At 44.5% G+C, this 20317-nt stretch overlaps 1 protein-coding gene across 4 annotated transcripts; it reads left to right on the top strand.

Annotated features, from left to right (window-relative positions):
* The first annotated feature begins 33 nt into the window (after positions 1 to 33).
* rtn1a (reticulon 1a) lies at positions 34 to 19935 on the top strand. 4 transcript variants are annotated; one of them, XM_070842108.1, is made up of 9 exons: positions 34 to 496; positions 7573 to 8295; positions 8826 to 9512; positions 17142 to 17349; positions 17455 to 17593; positions 17838 to 17907; positions 18285 to 18331; positions 18422 to 18480; positions 19079 to 19935. In XM_070842108.1, exons 1-9 carry the CDS (start codon positions 271 to 273, stop codon positions 19119 to 19121), a joined length of 2202 nt encoding a protein of 733 aa, XP_070698209.1. In that variant the 5' UTR covers positions 34 to 270; the 3' UTR covers positions 19122 to 19935. The 4 variants fall into 4 exon arrangements, with proteins under 4 accessions (XP_070698209.1, XP_070698210.1, XP_070698211.1 ...); XM_070842109.1 differs by lacking the exons at positions 34 to 496; positions 7573 to 8295; positions 8826 to 9512 and adding an exon at positions 11952 to 12206; XM_070842110.1 differs by lacking the exons at positions 34 to 496; positions 7573 to 8295; positions 8826 to 9512 and adding an exon at positions 15460 to 15488.
* The last annotated feature ends 382 nt before the right edge of the window (positions 19936 to 20317 follow it).

Genomic DNA, 20317 nt, shown 5'->3' with positions numbered 1-20317 from the left:
ACAATCACTCCTCTCCTCCTGCTCCCGACCGACCGACCGACCGACCCACCGCACCGCAACGCACCGCACCGCACCGCACCGCCTCCTCTGTGGCGTCTGCAAACCCCCGGGCTCAGCTGACAGACGCCCAGCCATTGTTGTGCGTCTGTCTCCATCACCCACTCCGCCGCTAACGGTTGTTACAATACAGAAGAAGAAGAAGAAGAAGAAGAAGCGTGGCTAGTAGCTAGTGTATCTTGTGTCTGATAACAGCAACAAAAAATAAGAAGCATGTCTTCTCAGCCCAGTGAGGAGCTAGGCTCGGATGGGAGGTGGTTTGGGGATGACTATGAGAGGAACGGCCTGTTTGGGAACAACACAACAACCCGGTTCGACGAGCTGCGTGAAGAATTTAAGCCGAGAGGCGGCGAGCTGGCGGGCGACCTGGATCAACAATTTCATCCTTTCCAGGACGACGGGAAAGGGCCTCCTGTTGCTATGGAAACTGCATCTACAGGTAAAGCCGGCAGTCATCGCACTCAAGTCTTGATATTTACCAATTTATAGCGTTTCGGCCACGTTGGGTTTTTATTTTGGCAGCTATTGCTATTCACATGTTTTATAAACGTCGGTATTCAGACGAGACAGACGCGGCGGAGACCATTTGTCAGATTTGGCGTTACGACAGACTTACAGCTGACTTAAAACTTGTGGGCTTGAAAACACAAACAAAGACGCGAGTGGGTAACTTCCACAACAGGATAAGACTAAATCAGCTTGCCGGGGAGATTGGTGCTGAAGGGGGTAATATCAGACATCATCAAAACTAAATTCATTCAGACTTGGCCGGAGCTGTAGCATTTGATAGCTAGGAAGCATCAAACATGAGCCATTGTTTCCCAGCCATTGTTTTTGCGGTCGATGAGACCTGAGTCTGATAGGATGCAGCTTGCATTAACAAATAGCCTGTTGAACCTTGAAAGGCTTATGAACGTTAATGACTGTACCAGCTCCCACATGTATCTATAATAAAATACCTGCGTAGCACTTGACATGGTGATGTAGAGGGATGACAAATAGATTACAGGCCTAAGCCCCTTTGCTTTCATAACCAGTGACTGGCTGGAAAATGAACACATCCTGCAGGTCATCAACAGAACAAGACCTGACCAGAAGACTTTAATAGTCCTGCTGTAACAAGTAGCCTGCTTGATGACAGGATCCTACATTCCTGTGTTTGTGTTGTTGACAATATGGTTGTATTATTGGATGCTGGAGGCAGTGTTTTGTGGGAACATCATGCAGACCTCAGTTCTAAGTCCGTCACTCTCAGCTCAGCTCATGTTGCTATTTTTAATCCTGAAGGAACAGGGCTCACTATTCGCTTGGCGAGCAAAACTAGAGCCCTGCACTTTCATTCACGAATTCACTGAAAAATTCATGAGGTGATGTTTGCGGCGGGGGGCTGCCTAGTTTCCTCTCTTTTCTGCTCAGGCCTTTCTCATTCCACCGGCTGCTCCTAGTCCTAAACTCAAAAAAGAAAAAAAACCCTGTATTTTGTTTTTGAATATACATGAAGTACCATAGCATTATTGAAAGCATGAACTGGACGTTAATCTGTTGAGGCACAGAATTAGGCATGAAAGTAGAACTTTAATATCCAAAGCTAAAAGTGTTGAAATGGGGGGGAAAGGCACTGCTAAATTTACATAACCTGTGAAAGCTTAAAAATTATCCTCTTTAAGCAGACCAAGCATTAAATATGTGAGATGATGAACTGGCCAGTCAACTTTCTACAAACAACAAACAAAGCACATACTCTACTTTCATAACAGTGTGTCAGACATACTCAAACCCGTATAGGTGCACATGCACATACACACAGATAATGTTTTGATTCCTGAAAGAGGAAAGAACAGAATAGAATCTCCCATTTGACTCCCGCTGAACCGTGTCCATACCAGTGAAGTAATCCACTCTGTCACTGATGTTGTTGGTGGGAACAGTGCAGATCTCATCATATCTAATAGAGCAGAGTGGACATTTTCCCCTTGACCAGACATGTTAGAGTCTGTTCTGATCTTTGTCAAAGACAACCACCAACACCCTCTTCAACGTATTTTCCCTCTCTGCTTTACTGGTATGTGATCACAACATGATAGACTAATAATATTCAAACTTTTAGAAACTTTTAGGGTTTGTGTTTTCTTTTACTGAGGCCAGAAAAGAAGCTTGAACAGTACGGTCTGTGAAACAGTATCTCTTCAAGATGTCTAGGATTGCCTTGAAAGGTAATCGATCCACGGCTGTCCTAAATCTTGTTCACAACAGTGATCTACCCACAGGACGCCGATAATGCTGATTTCAGCTGTATTAAATTACTATAGGACAGAACCTTAGCCTTGGACTGCAGACAGTACAGTACACTACAGCTTCTTTAATCTTCAAAAGTTTCCCACCCTGTGAAGGTTTCAGAGTACATGAGGAAGAAAGTTGTGGAAGGTATTGCTGCATCATGGCCAGATCTAAGACCGTGCTGTGAAAATCCCACAGTCGAGGCTGTTTTTAGCACATGCTGTGTCTACCAGCCTCCCTGCTTTTTGGCATAGAAGAAAACCACCAAGTGCATATTGTGTACAAACAAACTCATTTTCACATCCTTCTTTTTCCAACAATCTCTGTGCAGTGCATTATAATGGTCACTCTATCATGTCCTGACAGAGTGTATTAGTGATGAGAAATGCTTTCCCACAATCCAGTGCCTGATAGGTGGCTTAGACGCGAGTCTTTCTCCATTTCAGCATATCATCAGCGACAGGGATGAGACAGCATATGTCTGGCTGGGCCTTTTCCGCATCTTTCAGATAGAGAAAGCACTTAGTGGACTCCGCTGGACTGCATCACCCGGCACAGTGCATTTGTGTCTTTAGCTGGTGAGAGCTCTCCTCCTTTTCCCAGGGGGGCAAGCAGTGCAAGGTCTTTTCAGACAAGATCATAAAGATGCAAGATAATAAAGGGGTGGTGGAGAGGAGGGGAGGGGAGGGCGCAGCTTAATGGCAAGAGAGGCGAGGCTGTGATGAGAAGGCCGATAGTTCAAATGGCCAGGCTGTCAGAGTAAAACTGGAAACACAAAGAACTGTCTTTTCCTTCGCAGATCCCTTTTATTCAGTATCTCTGAGATGTCAGCAGTCAGCAGAGGTGTGAGCCAGTGTCTCCACGAACATCCATTTGCTATTATGGTTTAAATTGTGTTGTCCAGCACCTTAAATAATTAAATAAGGCTTAAAGTGTGTACAATATATACTCCCAAGTGCTCATCCTATGTGTTTTGTGCCAGGTATCCAATCTCATTGTTGCCTCCAGGACCAATTAGCTAATGCTGAGGGATGAAAGGATGGTAAAAAAACGTGACAGGCCAAAGCCAAAAAGCACCACTGCAGGGGACAACAAAACATTACAGCCATCATTATATCAATAAAGCATCATTTCTCATGTAGTCTTGTCCCCTGTGTTTACCCTGAAAACAATTAAAAGCCAGCATGTGAAATATGATGCTATGTTTGCGATCTTACTGCCTCAGTCCAGCTCCCTAGCCTGTGGGCATAGAGTAATCCCTAAGCAGAGTATTGCAAAACTGCTCAGGGGATTAGAGCTACTATCAGCAGAGATGCTTCTAAACAGCATAGTCCATCTACATCTTTTGTGTTGGTTATTGTAGCTTACTCATGCCTGCCCTCCTACCTGCATCTGTACTCCTTCATGCCAAACCCTGTCTGCGCAATGAAAGTGAAATGCCAATCCAAAGTCACACTAAATTGACAGCTTTGACCCAAAGCAGACAGCTTGCAGACACTCGGTCTGGATCCTCCCACATCCTCTCCATTCATCCATAAAGCTCTAGCCAAGCAAGGAAAATAAATCAATACAGTGGAAGACAGGTACTGTACGTAGCACTGGTTCAGAATCTGAATGGGGACAGATTAGCTTTTATTTTCAACTGGCTCTACATTGATTTATCTTTGACAAAGGCTGCTGGAACAACAACCTTTATCCTGCGTGGCCTTCAGTGATTTTTTTTAAGAATGGTGGATACACTGGTGTTTCTTACTGTAATTGTCTGTCCTCATTGTCTCGAATCAATGCAGCTCAGAGCAGCTGAATCCCTCAGCACAGCTGTTCCCCTATCGACCTGTGCTAGTAGTTTTGTCGTACCTCAGCTCTTAGTGTAGACTGTCTTTGTCCTCTCCATTTTCTTCTTCTTTACCGACATCAAAGTGGGATCGTTTGTGACTATTTTTCCTGTTCAGCCAAGGATATTGTAATCAATACATTATGAACATGAACGTTATAACCAGAGCTTTTAAAGCCAGGCAACATTAAGAGTGCCGCTTCAGTTAAACTTTGATGAATAAGCGACTTAATATAGAAGTCTAATATTCTATCACCCTACAATAGAATCACAATGTGAACCACACGGTTTTCAATTATTAAGTCCAAATTAATGCTAAAAGCCAAAAATTTAAAGTTCTACATGAAAGTAGTTTACAACAGTACACTACAGCCTTAATTGTTCATGACAAAGTTTAGGCTGATACATTTTTTTTTCTCATTCTCAACATTTCGTAATATTTGCACAGCTAACTCAGTATTTGTGCGTCATCCATGCTCACAAAATCAATTCCTGTTGTTATCTCTCTAAACAAAGTATTAAGCAGCTCCCACGAAACAATTTAAATCAAAAATAATTACATTGTTTCATTCAATGTCAAAGGCACAGATGGCTTTGAAAGAGGAGCACAGTGAGTGTCTTGATGGCTCGGTTTCCACAAGGTCAGGGAGTGAAAGAGAACCCCTGAAAGGTAACACCACAGCCGAGGTGGAGTCGCGGATGGAGTAATGGAATCATTACAGTGAAGTAGATGAACAGATGTTAAAAGTGAAGCTGGGATTAATGATGGCGGTGTGTGCTTGGACAACACTGACAGAGATTGTTCTTTTTGAAAGTCACTGCAGCTTGTTGTTGTGTCTGCACTGGACTCCCAGCTACAAGAAGTGAGACAACACGATGTTCCCGAGACTAGCTAACATGGCTGCAATTTCTCTTTGCATCTCATCAGTTGATTTTAAAATCCCTCTCTATTATACACGTTTGTTTATCCTTTTTATTCCCCATTCATAACAGCAGTGGATCTTCAAGGGAGTAAACCCACACGCAGCTCAGTAAGCCCTTCATTTCAAAGTGGTAATGTATTCATTTTGCAACTCAAGCTCTTTTGATATCGTCTGTGCTCACATGTTTTTGTCTGTAGCCTGATAATTAGGTGCCCATGCCTTGGCATAGCACAGATTGTCAGCCTGCATTAGTTTCGGAGCTGCACTGGCTACGCAGAGGACAACAAAAGGACTGGCCCTTCACAGCACATCCACCAGAACTTATTTATTTAACTGCACCATCCTTTCAGTGGCATGATTATGTTGTGTGGCTACTGTGTGAACTGAGAATTCCACTGTTGTCATGTCCAATCCCATCTGAGCACAGCAAAGCATTTGTTTCAGCCTTGTGGTGTCTTTTTTTCCCAGTGTCTGGATGCTACGCCATATCAGCAGATTCAAAACACCCTCAATCTCAACACACCAACTTTGTCAAGTAGCTGCCCAGAGCACGCTGCCCTCATGACAGTTAAAGACAAACATCCAGCCTCTTTACTGCTGCAGATGCCTTATGCAACTGCTGGTGAGTTTATCTTTAGTTACGTGGCATAGGTTGATAGATAGAGGGGGTGTGTTGCCTACAGTCACCAGGATTACTAGCAGTCCACAGCTCCAAAGATCACCTCTCTTCACTGTTTGTAGTGGCTTTTAGTGCTTCCTGCATTTGCACAGTAGGTATTTGTACAGTGAATCAGTGAGTGTTAGACTACGATGTTGTTGCCAGGGTGATGGCTGATGGGACCTATATGATGGTAGTACACTAAGAGGATTATACATTGGTCAGCTTTAGCAGTATATCAAGGGCATTCATGTCACTGAGCTGAACTTGGCTCAACAGCTGTGCCCATAGATGTTACAGACTGCTTGGAGCCGTTGGTAGTTCAGATGCTGCCCTATAAGACATCTGAGTCTCTTGAATAGAAAATAATCTGAAGCTGAACAGTGTCTGGGCCTGCTTTGCTTTTCCTCCATGTCACATGACTCCTCCCCATGTCCCAGCATGGGTGTGTGGTGTTTATGCCATTGTACTGCAGTATGATGTATTGTTAATGACTGAGTGAGCAGCAGTAGGAAGGACAGCAGAAGGGAAGGGTGTGGGGCTTTTTAGAGGATGCGAAGGGAGGGACCGGATGTCCTGACCTGTTGGGTCTTCTGTCAGTCAGTCTGCATCCTCCAGAGCTAACCCTAAGGCTGCTATTTTAAATTTTCCCCGCTCATCCAGCCCAGCAGCTGGACCCAGCCTATTTATAGCTCCACCGCTGCCCTGGGAGAAGCAGGGCTAGAGAGCAGGAGGAGGAGCTTGGTTTGTGGAAGTACAAACTATGACTTGTACACAGCACAACAAAGATATTAGCATCAGAAGTGTGGTGATGTATAGTGTGTGTTTTTGTGTGGGTGCTGAGTTTATACTTGTGGATTTGTGTATGAAAACAGGAGTCTGTGTTTGTTGGCTGGGTTGCATGACTTGAAGTTGGACATAAAGTCAAGAAATTTGAATACTTGACTTGACCCTGTCTTCTGAATGATCTAATGAATTATAATAACATCCCTATCGAGTCTGTCTCTTCCTGTTTTGCAAGTCGTATGTAAGATGAGCATTGTTAACGTTTCCCCGCAGCACTAACAAATTATTCAGTGAGATGATGAGTGATATTTTACAGCAGAGAACACAATAACTCACACGACGTTGTCAGATTTTGAATCTGAATGGCTGAAAACGCTATTAACAATACAATTATCACTATATTTTTTAAATTTCTGTTTTACCTGTGTGTTGAATACCAGGATGCAGGGAACATGCAGTGTTTGAAATATTTATTTTATGCATGTATCATTGAACAGCTTTGTCAGCCTAGCCTAGCCTAGCTTAAGCCATTTAAAATTTGTAGAAGGTACATGCTAACTTGCTCATACAGTATATTATTCATATCTTGTGAGTGTGTCGGTTTTCACGACACTAATTTGTCAGGGGAGATGCCTGATTAGTGATTACAGAGCAGATTTGTGACTAGAGAAAGCCCTTTGCCTGCATGATTAAGAAGAGACTCTGGTTGTGGCACTGTGGTTTTTTTGGGTCTGAACAATCCCCCTTTGTCCTGCTCTGGGTACAAGTACCCTCTGTTACTGCTGCCTCACTGATCTTCACAGCCGAGCACCCAGTCTGACTGTGCTGCTCTCACAGTGCCACAGCCCCTCTTTCCTGGCAGCAGCGTCAGATGAAGCATAGCCTTGTTTAACTGGACGTTTTCATTAATCAAACAGCTCAGGCACAGGCTCATTTGATCATGTGACACAGAGAGTGCTGCCATTCTCCTTAATCAGTTTATTGTATGTTTAACCTCACTGAGTTCCAGTTGTCTCTCTTCCTGTCAATCTTCATAGATGACTCCATGTCTGGCCTGTTTAGGAAGCCTATGAATGATGATGGTGATGTCTACACTTCCTTGCTGTCAAATCAGAGCTTCACATCGGGTCGAGAAGCCTCCTACCTGTCTGAAGACCTGAAACCATCCAAGCCCTCCTCTGGCTCCTCTGGCCTAAGCGATACTTATAGCTTCAGCTCCAACACCAAGATGACCTCTGACCTGGCTGATGACATGCCAAAATCTCTGCTGGGCTCAGATAAGACAGAATCCTACAACTACATGGACATCAGCCATGGGGATGAACGCCATGAGCAGCACCAGGGGGCTCCACACAGCCTGATGGACACAGGCTCAACTGGCCGTGCCTCATTGGGCAGCTACATAGATAAAAACCCAGGAAGAGATGAGGAAGAGGAAGAGGAGGAGGAGGAGGAGAACCTCGGTCCAGCACTGGGCTCTCACTCTTTCCCCTACGTTGAGGAGCCATCTGATGAAGAGCTGTCAGACTACCGCTCCTACCGAAACCTGGGTGGCACTCCGCAGACGGCCAGCCCAGTGAAGATCACCTTGACCGAGTCCAAGCCTCCAACTGCCAAGACTGAGCCGCAGCATCCCCCTCCAGCCAGTGTGTCTGAACGTGAAAACGTCCTCAGTGTGGGCTTACAGGGGGTTCCCACTGTGACACTATCAGAGCCAGAGGACGACAGCCCTGCTTCCACTCCCAATGCTTCACCAACACGTAGGCACAGCACGCACAAACACCTGTCACGTGGCATCATCGAATCCGTATATATATATCGTAGTTTATTACATTGTCTGGAAAATCAACTGAGAATCTCTTCAAATAACCAGATGGAAGTGACTGTTTTTGCTTAATCAAGAAACTTTATCACATTAACGCTATTAAAAACACACATATATATATATATATATATTTCATGTAGATGATGCTGATGCCATGATGAGAGGCATTAATGACCTCAGCACTTGACTTTTAAGCGAGACTATGTAGCATAACAGTAACAAATTTAGAGAAAAGTCAGTACACCGCCTCAGTAATGGTGGCTGAATGACATAACTAAAGCTAAAGTTTGTTAATACTAGCTAATGGATGGATGTAGTTTATTGCTTATGACAGGATTGTGTGTGTCCTCTGTGACATGTTACGTAGTCTAGCTTTGAGTTATATGTGCAGATACTGTATGTCTGAATTTGTGGTGTGAATGAGGACACTAATGCATACTTTTCTCTGCATTTTTCCATGAGCAGAAAAAGAATTCTCTTCCCATGACATGTTCAAAGCTGACGTGGTGAAGCCTGCAGCTTCCAAAAGCACTCCCAGCACAAAGGCCGGCAGCAGGGAGCACGATGGCAGCAGCGCAGAGTCTGGAGACTCAGAGATTGAGCTGGTGTCTGAGGAACCTCCAAAGGCCAATAGCAACCCATTCGCCCAGCCGCCTAAGAGCAAGGGCACGTTCAGCCAGCCTAACAACCCCTTTGACAATCCCCCAGTCACCAAGGGTGGTTTCGGCCTGGCTGGCAACCACGCTACACCCACAGCCTACAGCATTCTGAGGGAGGAGAGGGAGGCAGAGCTTGACAGTGATCTCTTCATTGAATCTGCGTCTGAAGAGAGCCCAAAGAGAGAGCAGGGCTTCAGCGGCCCCAAACAGGCAGTCAGCCCTCCCTCTCCGCTGGTTCCCAGCGCCGTCCCTCCCCGCAGTGCGGCTGAGGCAGTGCCAGCCGAGCCCCTGATCACAGAAAAGGTCAAGACCCCGGTGAAAATAGAGGAGGACCGCCCCAGCAAGCCTAAGCCTCCCACTGCAGCTGTGCCCCCAGAGGTGCGATCGGAGAGGCCCCACCAGGATGACATGCACAAGCACACCAATGAGGGCAAAGGAGACGTTGGAAAACCTGCTGTCACAATTGCCCTGGAGACCTTCAATAAACAAAAAGGTCAGCCTCTTAAAAATGTACATAGAAATGGATGTTTTCAATGCAAGAACATACAGTGTTAACTGTCTCTTTTTGAAGGTAATGGGATTTCACAAAACATGCCTGTGATCTTTTCATTGTTGCAGTGATGTCACCTTGGCTTATAAGCTACTATCTTGGGTACTGGCTTTCCAGAAATAGCGCTGTCAGCTTGTGGAACAGGTAGTGTTGTATGTGCTGATGTGTCTTACTGCCCGAATGAAAGAGCTATCGCAAATGCATTTATGTTCAAAACCTTCACTGACATATCAAGGGATAGAAACAGTTGACAACATATTTCCTACTGAATCACTAACGCAGCACTTGTATTTGTTTACCTCCTGGTAGCTACCTGCATGGCGTGCTTTGACATTGCTTTGTTGACAAGGCTGGGAAAGTAACAAGGACTAGTGAGAGATTTGGGATGTTCCACCGCTGAGTGTGTGTGTGAGGGGTGGGTGGGAAGTGCTTGAGTTGTACTTTCCTGAAGTCTGCTTCCCCCTGGTGGTATGTTTCTGGAAGAAAAAGCGAGAGTGATGATGCATTGATTCACATTTATGCTAATGCATGACGACTGAGACTTAACAGCTACAGCTCAACCTGTAAATATTGCTCTCTGCTTTCAGTGGAAACAAGTCATGGAACTGCATATGTTGAGACAAAACTCTTTTATGCATCTTGACACCATCTGGCTCCGTCCATCAGTCTTTAATATCCAGTGATTAGATAAGTCAGACATGCCCGTCACAGTCAGCAGGAGTTAATGCTGTCTAAGCTGCACATTTGATGATGGCATGGGTGTTTTGACTTCTGCTGGCTGTTCTCTCTGTCCTTGTAAACAGTGGGTTTACATAATCCTGTGATGTCAAAACTAGGGCAGACTCCTACTTAGGGGCTCTGAACGCTTCCTCTTGAATTCCACATAGTTACAGAGCTGAAAAGGTCCCATCTTAATGAATTTTACTTGGCCATGGCTTCCCTGTGGCCTCCAAAGGGACTGATACATGTGTTTCCTGAAAGTCACAGTCCAACAGACTACGACAGTTGAGTCAGGTAAGTAGTTTTGACTTTGAAATGCGTAACATCAGGGACTGGTGTGATTAAACAGCAAATAAAAGAGACTGTCCTTGTTTTGTTTACTCAGCCTATAAGAAGGTTCTGGAAATGCTAAAAAGCAGGTCACGTGTGTTTTTTCCTCCACCACTAGAGGACGCAGTGTACCTTTGTCATTGCTGCTCTGTTGAAGACTAGCAGATATTGTTTTCATCAGTCGGCGCACCTCCACACCAGTTGCCATAGCAACAGTGATGAGGGAGTCTGAGTCTGGTTCAGAGAACTCTGTTTTTTTTCTTTCCTCTTGGTTGGTTTTGGCATTGAAGTCCGCCATGGCTACAGCGAGCAGAAGGTGTGAGGTGTGGCTGTCTGCGGGGGGGGGGGGGGGGGGGGGGGATTAACGGCTTTGATAGGACAGAAAGATGATGTTAGCCCTAAACTGTAAAGGAATTGTTTTCTGCTCAGTGCTGACACCACAGTGACAGTGCTGTTTCTTTTGCGCTTCCCTTTAAAGCATCCTACGTTTGCTTTTTCAGTCAAAGGTCTCTTTATAGCTCCATTTGCATTACAAATATATTCCAGGAAGAAAATCGTAAAGCACAAACACATCCTGAGGGCACTAAGCATGCTATAATACACTCTCGTTATGAATTATTAAAATACAAGCACTTTGCTTCTACAATTATCAGGGAGTCATAGTGAAAAGAGCTAATTGAATCTCTGGCTACAACCTTAAATATTATTAAAGAACAATGGACTTGGATGTTTGCCATATTTTTCCTTAGCAACATGGTCTCAGGTCCAGCTATTTTCAACCCTCAGAAAACACTACTATTGCACTCTGTCTGGTGTGCAACAAAGCATCAGACTATAACAATGCCTGCCGTTCTTCTTGTAGGCTGCACAGATTGTGGTAACATGTCTTTTGTGTAGCCCATGTTACTAATTGCACCAGTAAATATGGTTCTGTTACACTGAAAAAAAACTCACAAGCTCGAGGGAAGCGAGAGCGGCACGCTAGAAAGTACATGACAGTGCTTTGGTGCCTCATCAAAGCGTATGTGGGATAACCCTCCCACTGCTTGTACCCTCAATATTATCAGAGTGCTTGGGTCTGTTAGGGCTTTTATTGTGAAAGCTAGCGCACCTTCCTTTTCAAGAAAAAAGCCTCCAACAATCACCACCCACACTGTCACCCCCCTAGGCTCTTAATCATTGCATGGATGGTTTGCTGCAGCAGCAACTGTGGTGTGGTGTTTACAATTTGACCCCCCTCCCCCTCCCCCAACACACAGACATACACATACGCACTTTCCCTGCTGCTTCTTTTCTAGCCAGCGTTGCTCCACAGCATCAGTCTGTGTGCTCTGCAAGGCGGCAGCACCTTGGAAACCTTTCCTCCCTCCCTCCCTTCCTCCCTCTCTGTCATCTCCGCATCCTTTTTCGACCATTCATGCCTTTCTGGGATGAGTGAGTGAGTCGGTGCGAGCGAAGAGGGAGACAAAGAAGAAAACGGAGACGGTAAAGAGAGAAAGAGAACAGGGACATAACTGATCACCAGCATGCAGGCCACTGCAGATGTGACCAAGAAGGAAAGCTCCTGGAGCAGCTGGAAGGGCCAGGGTACTGATGTGTTTACTGTGATTTACTCATCAGCTTGTCTGTTTTGTGGCTGTGAGAGATGGACTGTTATCTCTGCATGTAGGTTTAATATTAGAACACTTACACTATAAGTATGTACCGTTGAATGTGTGTGTGTGCTTTGCATGTGTACATTTGTCATCTAACTGTATTTGTCAAGTGTTGAACAATTATACAGCGCTGTTTACCTGCACCTCCCTTCACTCGGACACGCCCTGGTGACAGATCCTTTCTGCTGCATGTGTGTGCGTCTGGAAAAAAAAAACAAAGAGGAGAGGGGGAGAGGGGGTGAGAGACGTTAATGTTTTGGAAAATACGTGTATACACACCAGCGTGCTGGGAACCATCTGTTTTGTGTGCATGTTAATATGGATGCCAGTGTTGTGTTGTGGACTAAGGCGTGTCATTGTTTATCACCCTTCCCACTTTGCAACCGTGCAGGGAAGCTAGGTTTATATGGCGTATGCTCTGTTTTTTGTGTAACAAGGCAGTCCGAGCATCCGGACGGCACTGACAGACTGTCTCCATGGTAACCAGGGCACACCCATCCTGATTACATCAGCCCTATCTCCTCAGCTGCCATGGCACCTTGCAGAGACTGGGCCGGAGAAGAGCATCCTCCGTCTGTCTGTTTCTGTAGCACGTAGGGCTCATAGAAGGGGCCATGAGAGAAAATGGTGTCCCTTCCTCCACACTGGTTGTGGTTTATTATCTGCCATTGTTTTAGCTTTGGCTCAGCAGTGATAACGCAATAGAATGGGCCGCCTATTGTATCCCGGCAGAGACCGCAACAGTCATGGATTGTGAATGTGCAGCTTTATAAAAATAACTTTGATGACAAACCCTTATTTGTCATTCTACTGAGTCATTATTCATTTCATTTGGCCAAAATGAATGTCTGAGACTGTGTAACATGATAGTCCATCAGATGGGATCAGTCCACAGCATTAGGAACGCATCAAATTAAGCTGATACAGTTGGCACAGCAAAGGATGAAAGTGGTCAGATTTGTTTTCTGCAGTTTAATCTTTGCACGTCACCTTGAGGCTGTTGTCATTTTTATGTTTAGTCATTGTCACTGCAAATGCACAGTACTGACCACCAAGCTACTAATGAGTCATGCACTTACAGGACTCACCATGACACAACACAGCATGAGGCTTTCTAATACATGCATATCAAACTTATACTCTGTGCATTTGATTAGTGTAATTAAGTGGCTGCCTTTATCGATCAAGTAAATCTACATTCTTTAATATATGACATAATGTGCCACAAATCCTCATAGATACGAAGAACCAGACTTGTACCATATTTTATTTCATAGTTTCTGAAATACATGAACATAGGTCAAAATGAATACAATCTCTATGGTGCATACAACTTTTAGTTTATACAAGTTATGATTTAATTAGCTGTGGCAGACGTTTGTCTTTGAACTTTGGGATAGTTAGAGAGGAACAAGTCAGATTTTTTTCACTTTTATTTACTCACAGATAGAGAAATTAATGCAGAAATCTATTCAAATAAATTCAATAATATAAAGAAGTCTGGGATTAGAACTGAGCTTTCGAAATACACTGAAAAGGGTTAGATGGTTGAAAGTTAGTGCTGTTTTGGATTTGTTTTTGTTAACTGACCCCATTTGCTGCTGTTCATGTCTGTTGGACAAGCTGTCAGATTGCTGAGATATACCTTTTACACTACCACTGTGCGTCTAAGGGTCCATGCATTAATAAAGTAACTCATTTCATCTTATATAAAAATATGAACTATCCCTCTGATGATAAATTTGACTCTTAGAATTGTCATGTAACAACCTAAGTCTAAACTTATCCCCAAGTCCAAGTTCCAGTCACTATCTGAGACTCTAGTCCTGAATCTCGACTGTTGGCAGCACAAGTCCCTTTGCATGTTTGCTCACTCTGGCTGATGGCTTGTTTGAGGCCACAAGGATGTCTTCAGTGATTTAATGAGGTCAGGCTAAACTAGTTTCACTACAGAAAAGGGGGAGGGGGGAATCATACTATTGTCACTGCTGTTAATCATTTGCTCTGGTTTTTGCTTGGTGTGTGTGTCAAATATCAGAGGCAGGAGTCACATCAAGAAATGGAGTTCACCAGGCTGCATTGTTTCCTCCTCTGTACTCTAAATCAGCATCCTGTGTGTTTTACAATAAACTGTCACCTCTACAGTTTTTTTAGTTTTTGCTACTCTTAAAAACTAACTGGTTTGAATTTATATATGGATATATTTGTTTTATATGTTTTAATATGAATATCAGGTTTTAATTGAAATGCCACCGCCAACTTTCATCAACTGTAAAGAAGCTTCACCACACAAAAGATCAGTTTTATTATTCTAAATCAGACTGAAGTCAGACTCTGACTTGGAAAAATCTGAGCTTGCTCTGTGACTCAGTTATCATTCTTTAAATCTTTTAGACGCGCCATTTTTATCATTTTCTTGAGACAACTAACTGGCCTGGTGTTAAATCTGCCATTGTCCTTTTGTGTTCCACAATAAAGGGAGAGGCTGTCTTCGTATTTTGGGGTGTGGACACACATTATGTGCCGCTGATTCCCCAGATTCAGAGCAAATGAATCTCTCTTTTCCCAAAGGAACGCTCTTTCCCCTCCCTCCCTCCCTCTTCCTCTTTCGGCCCCTCCCTTCCTCTCCCTCTCTCCATCTCTCAGTGAGTGGTGGGGAGAAAATGGAGCACGGTAGCTATGGTAACTGCATCAGGCAGGTGCTCGGCAGATCCTTGCCGCCGAAGCATTTTAATGGAGCAGTAGAATATGACTACAGTCTGTACGGTTTACCAGCATGAAATGTTACGGAAGTGGCCACATCTTTAGCTACTGAGGTCATATGATGCAACCTTTAAAAGGACGGTGGTTTTGTTTTCAATTTTGATTCACTGTCTTTTATTTTAGCAGCTGCTTAACAATCTTTGTCACGTGCCAGTGGGGCTGCGCTTAAAAGCCTGAGCATAAAAGAGCTTGCAGAGAGAGAGACTGTGTTTGTATGTGTGTTAGTGTGTGTTGGATTGCAATGTGAGTCTTTGGCAACCGCACCCCATAGACGCCCCCCCCCACACACCATCCCTCCCTCCCTCAGTCCCCCTGCGCAGGCGGATGCTGATTTGCTGGTGTGGCTGTGGCCCCTCCCCTCCTGTGCAGGGGGGAGTCCCCCTTCAGTGCTCTCCTTTTGTCCGTGGATAAAGCAGCTGCCTCTTTCCCTGTTCAGCCATGGGAGCCGCAGGTCAGTACACGCTTCTACTGCAGTAGCTAAAGCTTTTCAGTCTGTGTGCAGTCTGTGGAGCACATCACAAGGCACAGCCGCTGTCGCCGGTCAACACCTGTCTTTAGCAGAGCTGTCTATTGATGTGTCTGTGTGCTGTCACAGCTGATGTATGTGCTACCTATGCCTGTCTGTGTGTGTGAGCATCTCCATTCAAATTAGTGGCCACATGGACACTTTGTCACTAGTGGCAGCAACAATGGCTTCTCTGGGGAGTGGTACTTGTACAGCAGTCAGGCCACATGGAATCTATTCCCGCTGTTTCTGAATGACTACTGTCTCTGATGGTTGGGGAAGGGGAGGGTCTGTCGCCCAGGTTTAGCCTGCCTTTTGGCATCCACAGATGCCTTTTAGTGGAGAGTAAAGATGGCCGTCATCACTATGCTGCTCACAGCTCCACAGCTAAATTTAGAGCGAGCAGGCAGGCGAACAGCTCAGAGAGGAAGAGTGAAACACCCAGGAGACCTAAACCTCTCCTCTTCTCAGGCACAAAACTTTACATTAACGTACTGGTAACTCTTCCTCCTCCTTATGTGGCATGGAGGATGTCCAGGTGTCAGAGCAAACAGATGAACTGTAAATCCTTGTTATACTCTTAGACTTGCAGTGGTGGTGGGGGCAGCAGCTGGTTCAGCAGAGGTGAAAAGAGCACCCGACAGTTCTCATGGAAACAGGCCCATGTTTCCAGCCGACACAGACGACTGCCAGAGGAGGACCATGTCGGCCACTGAAGCTGTAATGGTAGACTGGGCTAATCCTCTGATTTCACTTTCCTCTCATCGGTGCTAGTGGCTTTGAATTACAGGCCCCACCACCCAAAGAAGAGAGAAAATGTTAGAAGGAAAATGGCGCAGCAAGATGTTCGACTGCCTGCAGGCATGTTGTTATAATTTAACAGTTTGTTCCTGTATGAGTGAGACTGTTAGGAGGAATCATGATGTTTCACTGCAGTGAAGCATCGTCACCCTTCATCACTGACCACAGAGCTGCTTGTCTGGCCAGGTCACATTGAACCGTTATCTGTGAACTGCTGATAGTGCTTCTATTTCTGCTACTGCTTTCACTGAGCTATGGGTCAATCATTAATTCTGTTCTGTGAGCAGCCAGTGCAGGTGTACCGTCAGTGTGACACGGTTCCCTCTGCATGTCTGTACGTATGTTTGTATACGTGTGAGACCACACCAGGTGCCACTGACGATAAGATCACTTCAGATGCAAATATGAAGCCCCATTTGCTCAACAAGTGAGAGTCAGCTATTATCTTCCGCAAATGTCGCTCTATATATAGGAGTAAAGATACTGAACTGAAGAATCGTCACTCGGACACCTTCAGCTCCACGGCTCACTATAACCTAATGAAAAGCTAGGTTAGGAAGCTGGGTTAAAACAGGATCACGTGACAGCTGAAGCTCTCTGAGGACGCTGGGTTGTGAACAGCTTCCAGATATTTGACCCAAATGTGTGGTGCGTACTGTGCAGCAGCCTAATCCACTTTGAAAAGGATACATCCATGGATGCCCAGACCTACATGACACATAGTGGGAGGTCAGGACAGGTCATGCTGGTTGTTGGTCCTAACTCTGTCTGTCCTTCTTCTGTCCTCTTTCCCCCCAGCGATTGACCTGCTCTACTGGAGGAATGTGAAACAGTCAGGGGCCGTGTTCAGCAGCGTGCTTCTGCTCCTCTTCTCCCTGACCCAGTTCAGCGTGGTCAGCGTCGGAGCCTACTTAGCCCTGGCAGCCCTCTCTGCCACCATTAGCTTCAGGATCTACAAGTCTGTGCTGCAGGCTGTGCAGAAGACCGATGAGGGACATCCTTTCAAGTGAGTGAAAACTGAGCGTTGTTGAATGAGACAGTTCCTGGCAGTCTGTGGCAACTGCTTACTGAAATGTCTTGTCTGTGTTTCTGATCCTGTATTTGTCAAAAGAGGGTACCTGGAGCTGGAAATCGCTCTATCCCAGGACCAGATCAGCAAATATGCCGACAAAATCCTGCTGTACACCAACACCTGTATGAAGGAGCTCCGCAGGCTGTTCCTCGTACAAGATCTGGTCGACTCCTTGAAGGTTTGCCTCAGACTTGCTTACTTGCCATTTAGCATTGCTAGCAAGAGACGCCAATATCTGTCAGTTACCTCAAACTGTAACACCTACAGTAAAAAATCAGCTGGGGCCACTCTGGCATTTGTTTTACTCATGTCATAAAAACTAAGAAGGCAGACATCAAAACAATCTGGTGATCCCTATATATGCTGTCAAGACACACAGGCCACAAAGATTAAAACATGCCATGTCTATATGTGTGTTTCAGTTTGCTGTTTTGATGTGGCTCCTGACCTACGTGGGCGCTCTCTTCAACGGACTGACACTGCTCATCCTAGGTGACATTATCCTGACTCACTAAGTTCTCACGCAGCCATTTTTTTAAATCTACAACAAACTTCCAAGCACCCCAGCATTTCAGCCTTTTGTGTGTCAGAAGTTCAAATATCTTCAGAAGACTCAATGAACAGAATAACATATCAAAGCTATTTTATATCATATGTCCTTATCACTACACCTGAACTAAATTAATTTATTGCATGTTTACTTCCCCATCGAACGCGTACAGTCCCTGTTTGCTTTTCCAGTTTACATTAGATAAGCGTTGGGGTGTGCTGGGGGCCCTGTTAACATAAGTGTGTTCCTGTTTGAGCATATTCCCACTGTAGGTCATAATACTTTAACATTAACCATTGCTCTGTCCGTGCCTCTACAGCTGTGGTCTCCATGTTCACCATGCCTGTGGTCTATGAGAAACATCAGGTAGGAATATGAGCTTCATGGTAGCTTAAGTCAAGTCTGGTTTGGAAAATGCTGCAGTATTTACACCCGTCATTTTCCTTCTGTTTTCAGGCACAGATTGATCAATATGTGGGACTAATACGGACTCAGGTCAACTCTGTGGTGGGAAAGTGAGTGTCTGACATTCAGACTTCCTTTTCAAAGTTCACATGTGATAATCGAGTAAATGCACTTCCCTGACCACAAATACAGCTCAGGGGTGTTCCTGATAAGTTTTCATCATGATCAGATGCAGCATTTTTGCCTCACGTCTGAGGTGAACAACTAAAAGAGCACCTGCTGTTACTTGATAAAAGCCACTGACATGCCTTAACCCTCACTCCTCCAGTGGAGGTGCTCAATGGTCAGCAAGTGAGACTACAGTTGTATTGGGCAAACCTTACAATTTGTGAGCCTCATTCAAAAATGAATAAACAATTTGGACGATCAAGTCTGTTTTAAAATAAAAAGTCTTCAGCAGTGACCATGTTGCACAGGATGAAGAGGAGTACAACCTGGTCAACTGAATGGACTCTTAATGGAAAACTCTTAATGCCAAAATGTCTGTTTTTGGACTGACCATCACCATCAGTTTGCTAAATTTAGTAAAGCTCGACTTCCATAAAAAGAGAGTGTGCAAAAACAGGAGGAGGTTAGAACAAGCACAACTTAAGCTAAAATCAGTATCTCGTTGAAGATGTGGTATTAAAGCCTGTTTTTTCTGTAAAGGATCCAAGCGAAGATCCCCGGGGCCAAGAGGAAGGAAGAGTAGACCTGTCTGTCTCACCGTGAAGCTGACAGCCTTCAGCTCAGAGTCAGACAGCTCGCTCACTGTTGAAGAGCCTGGTCGTCATCTGTGGGGCGTAGTGCTGTGTCATCTTGGTGTTCTCTAACAGCATCCACTGGAGAAGCCGTCACCCTGTCTATAGCAGTCTAAACACTAACACACACACACACAGTCACACGTACATAATCCTGTTTCTAGGTAGACGAGTACACAACTCAAAAACAAGAAAAGAAACTGACTTTTTTTGTGTTGCTTATTATAAAGTGCATGAAGTCAAGCCTTGGGTAAATAATATTTGATATCTTTTGTGCAGTTTTTAAAATCACGCTACATTTTTGCTTTTGCAGTGCGTACCACAAACTGTATGGTTTGGCACAAAAAAGCTCAATGCCCACAGACGTGCTCTGCTGCCAATGTTAAATACTGCTTCATGTTTCTGAGTTAGCAGATGGGCTTCTCTCAGTCTATGTCAATATATATAAATATCAAAATTGATTTCCTTTTGGTGTTTCCAAGCACAAAATAATTTAACAATATGCGTCTTAGATGTGGTAATTGTAGGGTTTTTGCTTTTGTATAACCATAAGGAACAATACACACGCTCATGTTTTAGGTACTGTTGTACAACTACTATGAAGACAAGGAGTATCTGGTGATATTTAGCTTGTTTGAATAACTGTCCAACTTTGTACTATGTTCAACTATACTCTGTAGTTCTTTAGACCCTGGACTCTAACTATTTGCACTCACACTATGTATTTAATTACAAGAATAAGAAAAATAAATGTACCTTGATGTATGACATCTCCTCAGCCACGTTACTGAAGAGTTCACAGTCATAAGACAGTGAAGATGAGTTTGTCTCTGACACCACAGCTAAGTTTGAAGTGACAACACTTTGGATGGGAAACCTGGAATGATGGGCTATAAATATAAGCCAATGAATTCTGGCACAGGCGCACCTCTCATCTCATAGTAGGAGTTTGTGTGTGCGTGCGTGCCGTGGTGACAAATTTAACTTGACTCTTAGGTCACAATGAGACTATGTTTGAATGAAGACTGACAGACAAGTCTCATCTGTTGCAAACAACTATTTTTAATGGCTCACTGCTGAAGCCCTGTTACAGAGAGCTATACTGGATGACTCTCATTAATAAACCTTTACATTTCTTATTAGCAGC

Source organism: Pempheris klunzingeri, chromosome 13, assembly GCF_042242105.1.
Source record: "Pempheris klunzingeri isolate RE-2024b chromosome 13, fPemKlu1.hap1, whole genome shotgun sequence".
In the NCBI taxonomy this organism is placed as follows: Eukaryota; Metazoa; Chordata; class Actinopteri; order Acropomatiformes; family Pempheridae; genus Pempheris; species Pempheris klunzingeri.
Note: the sequence above shows the minus strand (reverse complement) of the source record. Positions and strands in the feature narration are given on the sequence as shown.